This window comes from Lithobates pipiens, unplaced genomic scaffold (genome assembly GCF_037356315.1).
Source record: "Lithobates pipiens isolate NorthernLeopardFrog02 unplaced genomic scaffold, aLitPip1_a1.2 Scaffold_18, whole genome shotgun sequence".
Lineage (NCBI taxonomy): Eukaryota > Metazoa > Chordata > Amphibia > Anura > Ranidae > Lithobates > Lithobates pipiens.
In genome coordinates this window covers 574,169,908-574,185,138 of record NW_027507758.1, presented here as the reverse complement: position 1 = coordinate 574,185,138, position 15,231 = coordinate 574,169,908, and the positions used below count along the sequence as shown (strand labels likewise).

The following is a 15,231-nucleotide window of genomic DNA, read 5'->3' as shown; positions in this document are numbered from 1 at the left end:
CCCTAGGGGCGACACAGCCTCTGTGGCCCGTTGCTGGGGCCCACGCCTTCGGCCGCTGTCTCCTGGGCATTCTGACGGGCGACCGGTGCTGTGGGGGACTTGGGCGGGGTTCCGGGTGATGCTTCCCCCCCTGACGGAGTTATGCTGGAGGTTTGAGGCCCCACTCCGGGGGGGGGGGGGGCGTTGGCCGGGACCCTGCTGAGGGCCGTGGGCGTTTTGCCCCAATTCGGGTATTGACAGCTGTTGGGGGGTGGATGCCTTGGGCTGGGCCTCTGACGGGGGTCCTCCCCATGATGTGAATCGCACTGGTAGGGCCTGTTTTTTCCCTTCCCCCCTCAAATGTTTTATCCAGTTATAGGGTTACTGTTTTTCCCCTTCTGTCTTGAGTTTATCTGATGTTTTGCACAATGTTAGATCTGTTTAACGTGGTCAATTACTCAGGATAGTGATACATTGTCGATTGTATTGTGCACTATATGTTTTGTTATGTTCTACAGAAACTAAAATAAAAATAAAGATTATATAAAAAAATAAAAATATCTATCTCCTGTGCAAAATAAGCAAATATAATCCTGTGCAAGGTGTATGAATAAATGCATAAATAGCTAACAACTGTAGCAAAGTGCATAAAATACATAAACTCCTGTGCAAAATAAATCAAAATATATAATAACAAAATTAACGTGGTCCAATTGTGCAAAAATATATAACAGGGACTTTATAACATATTTGCACAATCTCTTTTATAACATATTTGCACAGTCTGTTATATATTTTGCACAATTGGACTACGTTAATTTTGTTATTATATATTTTGATTTATTTTGCACAGGAGTTTATGCACTTTATGCAGTTTGCTACAGTTGTTAGCTATTGATGCATTTATTCATACACCTTGCACAGGATTATATTTTCTTATTTTACACAGGAGATAGATATTTATTTATACAAGAGTTATTTATTTAGGATTAGAGCTCATATATTCACATCAAAATTGTGCTGATCACTTTTTATCTATACCAATTTTTTGTTCATTGTATACACTTTAGGTCTAGCTGCAGTTTTTATAAATTTATTTTTTGAGATTAGATTTATTCACGTGATAGCGTGAGGGACCATACCTATACATGTCAAGCTGTGACCCCTCCTCCTCCTCAATCCTCATACAATTGTCATGGTCTGGAGTCAGGCTCGGAAGCCAGTAGCCATAGCAGTGGAGCAGCACCCACTGACAAGCAGGACAGGCATACAAGCGAGTCACCCTGACTCAAGACACGGGCTCAAGAGCGGACTTGTAAGAGCTGGAGCCAAGCGGGATGTAGCATGAGGTGGTGGCAGCCAGAGCCAGGACAAAGGGGGGGTCGAGATGGGCCACTCATCTTGCTCCTCACCAACAGGGGTGATTGTTAATCCTGTCAGGAGGATCAGCGGCCAATGGCTGCAGCTGGAGGAAGGATTAGACTTTCTCTTCCCTCCAGCCTGCAGGGGGCAATAGCGGGCAGGTGCTGAGAACTGTCCTCAGTCTCAGCATGGTGCTGTGGTGATGTGAAGTTAGACTGCCATGCTTCCTCGCTTTCCTTGTCAAGTGAAATGTCACATGACATGAGAGAGAAGGAATAAGAAGCTGCCTCACAGTGTGAACTGTAGGCACAAGTGGGAGGAGGGCACTTAAGCTCCAGACTGTCTCTCTCCTCATCAGATCCACACAGACTGCACCTCTCCTCCCCAGACACCCCCTTCTTCTCCTCAGCTACCCCCTCTTCTCCTCAGACCCCCCAGACTGCCCCTCCTACTCAGACCCCCCAGACCTCCCTCTCCTCATCAGAACCCCCCTCTCCTTTTCAACCCCCCAGATCCCCCTCTCCTCCTCAAATACCCCCTTTCCCCCCTCAGACCCCCGACCCCCTCTTCCTCAGACCCCTCCCACAGACCACACCTCTGCTCATCAGACCCTGTTTCCTCCTCAGACCCCCAGGCCTCCTCTTTCTCCTTCTCAGATCCCTCTCTTCTGTTCAGATCCCCAGACCTCCCTTCTCTCCTCCCCAGACCCTCCCAGACCTCCCCTCTCCTCCTCTGACCCCCCCAGACCTGCCTCTCCTCCTCAGACCTCCCCTCTCCTTCTTAGACCCTCCATACCTCCCCTCTCACCTCCTCAGACACCCCTCTCCTCCTCAGACCTCCCATACCTCCCCTCTCCTTCCAAGACCACCCCTCTCTGCCCCTGACCTCCTCTCTCCTCTGCAGACCCCCCCCCCAGACTGCCCCTCTCCTCCTCCGACTCTCTTCCAGCCTCCCCTCTCCTCCTAAAGACCCACAGGCCAACCCTCTCTACTTCTCAGACCCCCTCTGTATTTCAAATTACCACAGACCCCCCACAAATCCCCCTCCCTTCCTCTCCTTCTTAAATCCTCTGACCTCCTTTGGGCCCCTTTGCTGCAGTTTCTTCACAACACAGAAGCTAATGGAGGGCAATCTGTGCTTTTTGGCCTCAATGACAGGTATATAAGAGACATCTGGGCTCTAAAAGACTCCTGATGTCTCATTAAAGAGAACTTATCATAACAACATCACATAGGGGACTTTTATTTTAGGGAAAAAATAAAAAAAAGTATAAAAAAATAGTTACATGCAAGTATTGTAAACCCCCTGAAATATTTTGAACTGTCCCCTCCCTTTCCAATGTACATGAATGTACAAAAGTAATGACACCCATTGGGGGGCACCTACTTATGAAAATGTTGTTTGTACTATACTGTACATGTTACATATTGCTGCACAATCAGGAATAAGAGCAATAATTCTAGTCCCATTATTTACAATTCACTCTAAAACTGATAACCTGTAAGGCCACGCCCAATATTTAGCGCAATTTAAACCACGCCGCTTTTTGTTTTCCTCTGTGTCTAGGGCCCATCGTATGATTCTGCATACGGGCACACTGATTTGATAAAACGTCCCTGGTAAGAGGCCTCCCCGAGCGGTGACACGCAGTGGTGGAAGCACTGTGTGGTGGAACACATGGGCTGTTGCTGCATGCTGTTTTACAGACACACCTGTTTGGGACCCTTCCCTATTTACTAGCATGCAGCACCAACCCTAAAGAAGGGGTGAGTCTTTGTTCCCCTGAAACATGGTGGCTTGATTTATTTGTTGCTACTCTCAATAAACAATTTCAAACTCCCTTTCCAGCTTGCATTTACTGGATACCGGGCACTCCTTTCTACCAGCTTAACAAGTTCACATGTGGAAACTACCTTAAAGCTGTTCCTAGAGGCAGCAGCCCACTCAACCATAAAGGGCCCACAGCCACCTCTTTCAAATTGGGCACAAATTATTGGAAAGGAATTCTTCCTACTTGCTTACAGTATCACCTACCAATGACCTGTGACCAATCAAGACAATTCAGCGCCAAAGAGCTACATACACTTTAAATGTCTTTTAATGAAGAACCATTGTAAATAACTCCCACCTCTTTTTGTCTCACAAGAAAGGCATCAATGAAGCTCCTCTGATCATCCTCATCAAGCTCCTTTAGATGATTGACAAATGTCTTCGTAATATACTCATTTATTGCTTTCATATTGCTGAAAAGTGTTTTATGATCCCCAGGAAACAGGCCAATCACACCAGGGAACATATTGTAAAGCTGAAAGCAAAATAGATTGATTACTACACATAAATATAGGGATTTAACCACCACTGTCATCAGCCATAGAGCACCTAGGTTTGCCTACTACAACATTCAGAGAAAGGTTACTAACTCCTAATTCCCCTTGCTTGTAGTGCATAATCATAAAACCTTCTGAAAAAGCCTTCCTGGAGGCGCAAAGATAATTGTTTGATACCACAAAAGCTAATCTTATGATAAAATATAGGGGAATTATTATTGTTTGGGTTATTTTATGGTGCTACTAGTTTCGGTAGGCGTAGAGTAGGGAAGAGCTAATGTCTCTGTCCGAAACTAGGTTTCCGACCAAACTTTGGCTGAATGACTAAATGTTGGCTAATCCATCTGTCTGTACCACGGAAGCAACATCATATATAGAAGTGTTATTTCTACTGCTTTTATATATGACAGCTTTTCGTGTCACTGGCCACTAAGGAAGCAGAAGGTGCTTGAATCTGCTGCATCTCTAGGAACCGCTGTCTTTGTAAGAAAAAGACCAGGGATAGTAGTGACATCACTGCCCAAATATGGCCACTGGCCAAAGAAACTTAATGTGTAAAGCCTTTACTTTTGCATTGCATCTCACATATATAAAGTTACTTGAAAGAGATTACTGAAATCATTGGTGTTCCAGCAAGTCGAACGTTCTCATTTGTTAGCTTCAGAAGTCTTAGAAAGGTGGGGTCCTCATAATTCATGCGATGTCCAAGGGCTACAGACACAATGATGTTTCCAACTGCAGCAGTTATACTCAAAGAATTGTCAAAGGGTTTCCCTACAAATGGAAAGCAAAATGTTAATAATAAATATCTGTATCTTTATACGACAGCTTGGTCCTAAGGTTGAGCTGTGATGTCTGAGCTGTTTATAGTGGTGTAGACATTGAGCTCCATGGGGACTCTAGTGAAACAACTGATCATCATTGGTATAAGCATCGCTATCCCCTCCAGTCAATATTTTGAGGGGGAGCGGCAAACAAAGGCCACCCCCCCAAGATGGACATGAAGCCAGCGATCACCAGCACCACCAACCACCTCCCAGCAAAAGACACGGGGGAGGGGGCCACTACATACCCCCCCTGTGGGAGATGAACATGAAGGCGGCGATCACCAGCACCCCCCCCCCCGGCACGAGAGATGGACGGGAAGGCAGAGGGCCTCCTTACCTTAGAAAGCAGATGACGAGTCCACACGGAATGACACTGTGATATGGCTCGGGGTGAGCCGTCTATGGAGGCATGGAGGCCTCACTCCGGGGCTGTTCCTTCTCCTCCCAGTCAAACAGGAAGTGGGTCCTGAGACTCCCTGGCCCATCGGGTCTCAGGACCAGCAGCCGATTTCTGATTGGCTGGGTGGAGAATCAGGAAGACAATAGCGAATATTAATTTGCTATCGTCACAAAAGTGGGTAGGCTCTGCAGCCCAAGCCCGCCCTTTTTTTAAGCCAATTAGAGCCTCGGGCTCTAATCATGTGCTTAAAAAAAAAGCATTGGCGCCCTCGGTGTCCCCCGCATTTAGATTAGGGGGCCATACACATGGAATGGGGGGACGGCGCCCCTGCGCCCAGTATGGATGGGCCATCTCTACTTCACACTAAGGGGCTTCTATCTAATAGCAGATGGAACATGAATGCTGTATGTTATTTAGTGCAGCTTTAATTCAGCAAGCTTTCATAGGAAGTAATGTATGTATATGTGACCTGGACTGTAGCTGATAACTGCTGTGGAACTTTTTTGTTGTTGTTGCTGTGTTATCCTTCTGCAGTGTGGACAAGGTTAAACTTAAAAGTTAATAAAAGCAGACATGTAGCAGCCATCTTTAGGAAGACCACATGGTAATGCTCGCCTATGGAGTGTCTCCAGTGCAGGGAGACAGCCATCTTGGGTGAGTCACTAGGAGCAGCCTCGAGCAAAGTGATTGGCTGATCCAATGGAGCAAGGAAAGGTGTGGTCAGGAGGACTGAAAAGGAGAGAGGACTGTCCTAAAACAAGCAAATAAACAGGTGCGTGGGAAAGAGACAGAGCTTCTAATACATCTACTATTGTTGTTGGATGAATGGATCCCTGCTATAGCGGATCAGAATCAGGTGAAACCTCAGAGAATTAAAAAGACTGAGAACCTTCTACCTGAGAGGATGTGATTTGGATGCCTGGTAAGATCAGGCTGTAGTTCAGCACTCCCACCACTTCTAAGGAAGGAAAATAAGGACTGTCCCAGCAGGATTGAGAGACATCATCAGCACCTTGATCCCTGTTTGACTGGAACTGGACTTTTACTGAATAAGAGTATAGGCCCGTAGACCCTGAAGAGGGTGCCCTGGGTCTGCTGGGAGACTAAATTCATAAAATTGAATCTGTTCTCTGTTGGGAACTATTCTTCAAGGGCCCTAACTTTGCCAGCTAACTTTTTATTTCAGCATTCGCTGAGCAGTGTGACAAAACAGGTATTGTTATAGAAAGTATTTTTTTTCTTGCGATTTGGGTTAGAAGTTGGTTAGTACCATGGTTTACCATTGTCCCCAGTAACCTAAATATTTTGAGACCACAAATAACCATGCAGCATTTATGCAAAGGAGGCCAGCAAAGGCAGTGCCATATATTTAATTATTTATTATATTTAATATTTTTTTTAGGGTAAGGTTAGTGTTAAGGAGGAAGTAAACTTCCATGTATTAATTGTACGTATAGGTAAGCCTATAATAAGGTACTGTAAATATCTCCTAATCGTGCAGGATATTTACTGTATATTCAGCCAATTACATCATCTGCGCATGCGCTCTGAAGGAACGGCCACCCGTGTCGTTTCTTCAGAAGCCTGTGCCATGACCAGCGGCACATCACGCGGCTTCGAAAGGAAGACAGGCAAAGGTGGATGTAGCCTCCAGCGGGGAAATTCTTAAACGCTTAAATTTTAGAATATTAGACATACTGTGTTATTATGTGTTTGGGGGAGGGTGATTAAATGTACAGTGCACCCCATCCAGAAACTTCACATTCCACTCTGTTTTAGTATGTTTTACACAGAACACATTCAGGCCGCGTACACACGCGCGGACTGTTCGCCCAACCTTGTCCGCTGAACAGTGTTTGGGCGGACAGTCCGCTCGTGTGTGGGGCTTCAGCGGACAGTTTCAGCGGACAGTTGGACGAACAAGGTCTTACGGAAATTCCGAAAAACTGTCCGCTGAAACAAGGTTTCAGCGGACTGTTCGCTCGTGTGTAGGCTTGTTCGGCCAACTAAGTCTCGCGCATGCTCAGAAAGGATTTCCACGTCGGAAGGTTGCATTGCAGTGTATAGGACGTCGTATTTTTCGTCCCGTCGTACGTGCCGTTCACGTCATCGCGCACGGTTTCAGCAAACTGTTCGTCCGTCGTGTGTGGCCATGTCCGTCCATGCTAAGTTTGAGCAGACTGTTTGCCGAAACTTTTGGACGGACAAAGTTGGGCGAACAGTCCGCGCGTGTGTACGCGGCCTCACAGTACTAAATGTTTGTGCTTTATAAGTGAAAAACAGGAGAGATAGTGGTAATGCAGGACATGTGAAGAAGAAAACATGACAAGAGCTTGAAATAGACATGTAAGTGTCATTCATTAGGCTACACCTTGAAAGGTCTGGAACTTCTGTACCAAGTGATCACTTTCTTCCAGAATCCTGTCTTCTATAGTACTTTTTCCCATGCCAAAATCACGTAATGTGCTGATGGTAAATCTTCTCATGGCTTTCCAGTTTTCACCATGTGAAAAAATGACACCTGTTGAAAGGACATTGAGCAGATTAAAGTGTCACTTTATTCTACCGATAGCTCTTAGTGTGGAGTCTGGTGCTGAATACAAGTAAAAAAATATCCCTGATTCCAAACATTGACCTAAACCCTAAACTGTCCCCAACGCTGTACCTGTGATGGAGACATTAGAGTGTGACCTGCTCAGGAGCAGGGGCAAAGGTGAATGGTTGTTTTTTTACTCTGTAAAGCAATGAGGAATATACCGGTGCTCTTCACATATACAGAAGATATTAAGGTGAATTAGAAGAGTTTCAGGAATTATCTAAATGAAAACCAAAAAAAAATGATAACATTTTTGGAAACAGATTATGAATGCCTTAGCACATATATATTCTTAAGGCTCCATGCACACTGGGCTTTAAAAAAAAATCTTTTCTCTCGGGACTCGGGAGTAAAAAACGCTCATATAGAGCATTTTTTGTCCAAAATCTAGAGGAGTTTAAGAGATACAAAGAATTACCGCTCTAAGGTAATGACTTCTCCCAAAACAGCTGTCTCCACAATCCCACAGGGTGCTGGCTCTGTTTGCAACAGGAACTGAAGTAGAAAAGATGTAGCTGGATAGTCGCACTCCAAATTATTCAACTTTATTTCAAAAATGTAATTAAAATCATAGCATCTAGGCTGGCAAACAGACTAACTGCACAGCCGCTGACATGTTTCACACCAAACACGGTGCTTAGACTAAGCACCGTGTTCGGTGTGAAACATGTCAGCGGCTGTGCAGTTAGTCTGTTTGCCAGCCTAGATGCTATGATTTTAATTACATTTTTGAAATAAAGTTGAATAATTAGGTGTGCGGCTATCCAGCTACATCTTTTCTACAGGAGTTTAAGAGAGTTTTAATTTTTTTCTGCCTCCAAGCTCCAATCATAAACGCGAACCAGCCTTTTTTTCTGCCTCTAAACGTTAAACTCAAAATATGCCTCTTAACATCCTAATGTACATGGACACATAGGATAACACTGAGTTGCTTCTACAGGCAGAACACAAAACTCCTGTAGAAGCAATGTTTTTTTAAGCCAGTGTGCATTGAGCCTAAAAGAGAAGTTGGGCTTTTTTTTTCAAAAATCATACTTACCTAGGTGAATGGTGAATGCAGCATTGGTCCCCTGTCAACTCTAAGACTGAGAATCGATCGATCAAAGAGCCTGATCGCTCTGTTCTCAGAGCTCTCTACTCTGCCCCCCCCCCCTGCACTCACTGGAGTGCTGGGCTGTGGAGGGGGCAGGAGAGGCCAGCTCAGACTCTCAGTGGCTCGCTGAGCGGTGGAGCTGGGTGCCATTCCAGGCATGTGGGCAGATACTGACTTTATTGTCTCAACCTTGCCCGACCCTGGACTGGCTCTGTGACATCAGCCGACAGCAAGCTTCAGCCTGCTGTCTGCTGAAAACAGGTCACAGGAGTGCAGAACGAACTGCACTCCTGTGATCCACAGAAGTACAGTCAAATGAGCCTTGACTGTACTTCTTTTTTAACTAAAAGTTTAAAAAAGTTAAAAAAAGTCCACTTTAAAAAAAGTCCAAAATCACCTGTGTAGATAAAGGCATTTATGAAAACTTCATTTTGACAATAGAAGCACTCAGATTTCAGCTACTTTCATTGGAGAGCAGATCTTGTCAGCCTCTCCTTGATGATGCCCTGGAGGAGGGGCAAAACACATTGACGTACTTCCTGTTCGTGTTAACCATTGATGCAAATTTCCATATCCGTGGAATGCATGCCATTCAGCTTCCAACTCGATGATTTTTTACCGATGCCTGTTTTTACCAAAAATCCTGTAAGTTGTGCATTGAATGCGCTTGATAATTGATTCCAAATGTTATTTATCTATGAGTTCTCTCTCTGTTTCCCCATCTATGGAGTGTGGTACATCCTTCCTGTCTTAAAACGTCTCCCTGCAAGATTTTACCAAGGTACCATCCAGCATATCCCCAGATCATTTAATCAATGCCTTTTTGATCCCAGACCATGAAGGATCCAATCATTTTGGTGAGTGGGGACACCAAAGGGGGAGCCGCTTCACCAATTCAAAAGTTTTGGAGCACCATTGCAATTTTCACTGAAGCACCTGAGCACTTTTAGATTTTATGTTTTTGTTTTCTCTTAACATTGATACATTAGACACTGTTTATTAGGATGTATATTGCTTGATATAGGCTGCTAGCGCTGTTTTATATATTTTTCATTGCTTTAAGGTTGTAGCACCTTTGTGCAGCATCTGTGGTCTTCCTATTAATTTTAATTATTTTTTGTTTACATATTTCACTATTTGAGTTAACTTTCCAAAGTGAGTTTTTGAATTAGATATATTAGATGTACTTAACTCTGGAAAAACACACATTGCTTTTTAAGATACGCGAAACAATTACATCCGCCTTTTCCATATTACAGTTAAAATGCATTCTTACCCATTCCTTTATCTATTTTTTCAAGTATTGGAATACATGCTCTTTCACCAAACTCCTCTGCATGTCCGACCAGAGCATTCTTCACAGCCTCATACCCAGTCAACACCACCATTTTTTTCATTCCCATCTGAATGCTGAATACTGGGCCATAGGTTTTTGAAAGCTGGAATTGAGAAAAAACCTGACATTTCTCTTAAAGACTCTTAAACACACTAACATTTAAAAAGCAAAAATGTTAAGGCCATCTGAACCCTCTCAATTTATTACCATAATGCAGCGATTATTTCAGCTACATGCTGCAGTAAGGGGTAACAAGGGTTAAGGTAAAATTAGGAACAATGGTAACCAATTATAATCAGCAGAGGGACAGTGGACATGAAGATATAACAAAATGCATTGAATGATATACAGCATATGCTAGACCAAAAGGAAACAAATAAGAGAAGTTCAGTGTTATGCCCCGTACACGCGCTCTGAAATTCCACCAGCAAAACTCAGATTTGAGCTTTTGGTTGGAAAGTCCAACTGTGTGTATGCTCCATAGGACTTTTGCTGGTGGAATTCCCACCAGCAAAAGATTGAGAGCATGTCCTCAATTTTTCGGTTGGAAAAAGTTCCGATCGGAAAATTCCGATCGTCTGTACCAATTCTGACACGCAAAATGCCTACGCATGCTCGGAAACAATTTGAAGCATTGAACTTAATTTTCTCGTCATAGTGTTGTACATGACCGCGTTCTTGGCGGTCGAAAGTTCAGAGAACTTTTGTATGACCGTGTGTATGCAAGCCAAGCTTGAGCGGAATTCCGTCGGAAAAACCATTAAAGTTTTTTTCCCGACGGAAAATCCGCTTGTCTGTACGGGACATTAGGGTTTCCATACACTTTGAATCATTCAGGTATTCCTCCTCTGCAAAAAAAGTACTACCTCGAACAAAAACGTCTAATCCAATTTTTTGCTTCCTATTTCTTGTGTTGTCTCATAGATCCACCCAAGGCTAAAAGACACATTTTCTTCAAAGAAATAAAAAACACCCCCTCCCCACACACACATTAACTGGTCCTTTCAAGTATGGGGAAGCATAAATCCTCTCTCCAAGATGCAGTGCTCAAGCCTGAGTTGTAATCCCCAGACCTGAAAACATTCACATGCTGGCATCAGCCAATGGATGGTTGCTGAAATTTGGCTGTTTTGCTCGTCCAGCCCCCTCTTTGGCGGGGGTGAAAAAGCATATATATAGAAGCAGTATTTCTACCAATCCTATATATGACAGCTTCCCGCTGTCATTGGTTTCTCTAGCATCTGCCATCTTTAGGAACCACTGGTGCCACCGGGATTCCCGCAACGTAAGCAAAGGACATCACTGCCCAGATAGAGTCACTTGTTATTTTTCGGCAATGACATTGGCCAAATATGGCCATGGCCAAGGTCAATGATTTCACCACCATCTCTAAACCCTGCTTTAACAAAACCCAGGACAGTGACTCGTGGTGTCAAAGAGCAGGCAGAACTTATCCTTTGTAAGTTCCAACACCATCTGACACAAAGCCTACATAAGGTTAGGACTCTTAGCTCAAGCAAGGTCCATAAAGACATGGATGAGCAAGTTTGGGGTAGAGGAACTTGACTGGCCTGCACAGGAGTTCTGGCCTCAACCTGACAGAACACCTTTCGGATGAATTAGAGCAGAGATTTGCGAGCCAGGCCTTCTCATTTATCATCAGTGTCTGACCTTACAAATGTGCTTCTGGAAGAATGGTCAAACATTCCTGTAGAAACACTCCTAAATCTTGTGGACAGCCTGCCCAGAAGAGTTGAAGCAGTTATAGCTGCAAAGGGTGGGCCAACTCAATACTGACACTGACAAAATACTGACAAAAAAACGCTACAGACTAAGACTGGAATGCCATGAAAGTTTATGTGCGTGTAAAGGCAGGTGATATTTTTGATATTTTTGAATATAGTGATGTGATTTTATATATATATATATATATATATATATATATATATATATATATATATATATATATATGTATATCCTTATTTCCTTAACTCCTTCATGATGAAAGTAAAACAAATCTTAATACCTGGTCACAGTTTTACCAACTCATGCCAAAGTTTCAAAACTACATATCATCATAAACTATCAAATATTGTAACTACTTTGTGCACCCAGGTGAATTATACCTTATTTTTTCGGGCTTTCATTTGATGATAAATGATAATGGATATTTATGGATTTATTTTTTCATTATCAAAGAAAAACTGGCAAAAAATAGTAAAAAATATTATTTAAAATGTAGCTGCATATTTCTTGCTATTACCATAACCTACCACCAAACAACAACCCAAAATAAATTATCCTGCTCTTGACAATCGCAACAATACCACACATGTGTATATTAGTTGTTGTTTGTACCTGTAGTAGGGTCCATAATTAATAGTGCTCATTTTGCTTTTTTTTTTTAGCCTTCCTCAAATACGACACTTAAAAAAAAATGTAATCCTACTTAAAATACACTGAACCTGCCCTTTGACTCTGACCATAACATTTAACCCTAACCTTTACCCTAACCCTAATCACATGCCTGACGAAGGGGTCCTTCGCGGCTCTGAAACGTTGCACTTTCCTTTGTGATGTGATCTTTTTCATTTGTTTTTTCATATTTTTTTTTTGTTGTTTTTCATTGTTTGATATTTCCAGGACCCAACTGGTAATTGCTGCAGCACCCATCACTTTAAGAGCCATTTCTACCAGTAACGTGTGCAATAGGAATATTGATCAGACTAATGCTGCGTACACACGATCAAACAATCGGGTGAAAAAGTCCGGCAAACTGAAGTCCACCGGACAATCCCCCGTGTGTAGCCTCTGGCATACTTTTTTGACCCGAAAGTACGGCGGACTTAGAAAGTAGTTTTGCACTCCAATCTTCCCGTCGGACTTGCATTTCAGCGGACAATCCGGCCGTGTGTGTGCCAGTCCGCAGTACTTTTGAAATGAACAGACTTTTCCCCTAATCTGACATTGACCTAGATCAAACCCCGATCTAGCAATTTTATCCTTATTTATTTATCTTTAACACACACTTTTCTTTGTTTACAATTTTCTTCTCAATCAAGGAGAAAAAAAAGATATAATGTATCATTTTCTCCATTTAATAGGAGAAAACAGCACAGGCCATAGAGTGACTGATCACTGTGATATCCAGTCAGAGGCTATCACAGTGATCAGGTGACTGGGAACTGGGACCCCAGATTCCCGATCATTAGTATGAGATCGGAAACAGTCACTGACAACTCTGTGCTGGGAGTGCACTGTGCAACATGCTTTCAGCGCAAACATGGCAGCGTATATACATGGCCCCACAGATAAAGACTCACATCCGTGAGGCCGTATATATCTGTACACTTGTCAGGAAGGGGTTAAAAAAACAATGTAAACACAATTTCGTAGTCAAATTACTTATACAACTATTGTAAATATGTGTACTGTTGCATCTAAATGTGTTTTGAGCATATAAGCTTCAGGGACCTCTTATCACAAAAGATTATGGATGTTAACAGAACAAGACCTTAGCTGTTCTTCAGGAAATCTTTATTTGTTTTTCTTGCAGGTACATTCACTGAAAAATTGAATATTTCAAATGATTGCTTTAAACCCATTTAATGGTTGAAAAAACAGTTACATTCCACCATGTGCCTGGAACATAACTGTCCCATTTGCTTGCACTTTAAATCGAACTGTCAAAACATCAAATCTGATCACATGTGCAGCATCATGGCAGTTGAAAATCAAAGCCATCAGGCCAAGATGACACCTTCCTGAAAAGGAGGGTTTAATTCAATTTTAAGTGTTTTTCCTTTGCAGAAATGATTTTTATTAACTTGACATGTGCTAGAAAATGTAACTACTGCAGGAAGAGTCAATTCCCTACCCCCCTCACTCTTACCATGTCATAGCCCTATCCTATTGTGGGAGTGTCTAATTATTGCCCGTGTGGACCAGCTCTGCCCCTTCACATAACTGTATTGTCATACTGAGATTTGGGGGGGTTAAGGGAAATACCATAGAGTGTTCCTTGATAACTCTGAAACTGCTAGGTTTGCCAACACCACATCCAAGGTGACAGCACCCAACAGCAGCAGTCTGAGGGCTGGGTACATAACATGCCTAAAATACATTAAATTGCTCCTAAATGCTTATATATGTCCTCTCAAATATCCATGGTGGTGCCTAAATTATTTTTTTTAAATGTTGGCTACTCTATTAACATCATTCAAATGGACAAACAATAGAAGGAAACTGTAACCCTCTGTTCTACAGCGGCCTAAAGCTGAAGCAGGCATGGCACTTCCCAATATGTACTACTACTATTTAGCAAGGTAATTTTGTAATTTGATTAACTGGCTGTCATCTGTCACTCCAGAGGTAGTAGAGTCACACCTGGCCAGCGTATTAAATCTTAAACACTTGTTGATAGCTTTAGAGACTCCATTGTCATCTTTGGGAAGGGAACGCATACCTATGCTCTATGCTGACTCTGACATGTATGGTGGGGAGGGAGGCTAAACAGCTGGACAAATTTGATGACACAAATATAGATCTACCCCTGTGGTATAACCCTAGGTTTCCTCATATCCTAAACTTCACAGATTATTCCTTCTGGGAAAAAAAAGGACTCGTTGCACTACAGGACATACACAGAGAATGTTATGGCTTTCATTAGGTATTCTTGAAGGGTATAGATTGCACTGGACTGACTTGGTTGGTCACTGGTTGTAGATAGAAGGTCAAAAAGGGCCAGGTAAGAAAGGTTTCTTCACAGAGTTTGATGGTAAACCCTGTTAGGGGTATGGGCTTGTACCTCAGGGTGTGGACAGGTGGTCGCTCCCGTAGTGATCAAAGGAGGGGAATGTAAAGGAGTTGTGAAATAAACTGCTTTATTTGGAGCACAGATGGTAGAATATAGTCAACACTTTTCTGGGAACAAAGGACTCCCCCTTCCTCATTGCTGCTGTTTGCAGTCACGGCTGCCTTTCAAGCCTCAGCTGATGGTTGGACATTCCCAGACCTAATGCTCAGGGCACAGACAGACCCTAACAGTATCCATATTTAAACAGCAGTCCTGAGGAAGGGGGAGTCCTTTGTCCCCCGAAATGCGTTGGCTATATTCTACCATCTGTACTCCAAATAAAGCAATTTATTTTAAAAATACTGCATTTCAGGCACTCCTTTACAGTTACCTCCTTTTATGGCTTGCATTATGGATTTACAGAGAAAATATGAATTTCCCCATATGACTTTTTACAGGCATCTTCAGTTGCGTCATGGTTTACAAACTCAATTTGGCGTTACTAGAACCAAGTTC

The 15,231-nt window shown here is 43.0% G+C and overlaps 1 protein-coding gene across 2 annotated transcripts in view; it reads right to left on the bottom strand.

The window, feature by feature from the left end:
* Positions 1-15,231, bottom strand: part of LOC143989046 (cytochrome P450 2K1-like) — an 82,602-nt gene that overhangs the window by 48,500 nt on the left and 18,871 nt on the right. For both annotated transcript variants that reach the window (XM_077489050.1, XM_077489049.1), the window contains exons 2-5: positions 9,861-10,023; positions 7,267-7,416; positions 4,282-4,442; positions 3,470-3,646 (exon numbers count right to left, since the gene is read on the bottom strand). In XM_077489050.1, coding sequence (XP_077345176.1) covers positions 3,470-3,646; positions 4,282-4,442; positions 7,267-7,416; positions 9,861-10,023 — 651 coding nt within the window. The remainder of the gene's footprint in view (positions 1-3,469; positions 3,647-4,281; positions 4,443-7,266; positions 7,417-9,860; positions 10,024-15,231) is intronic.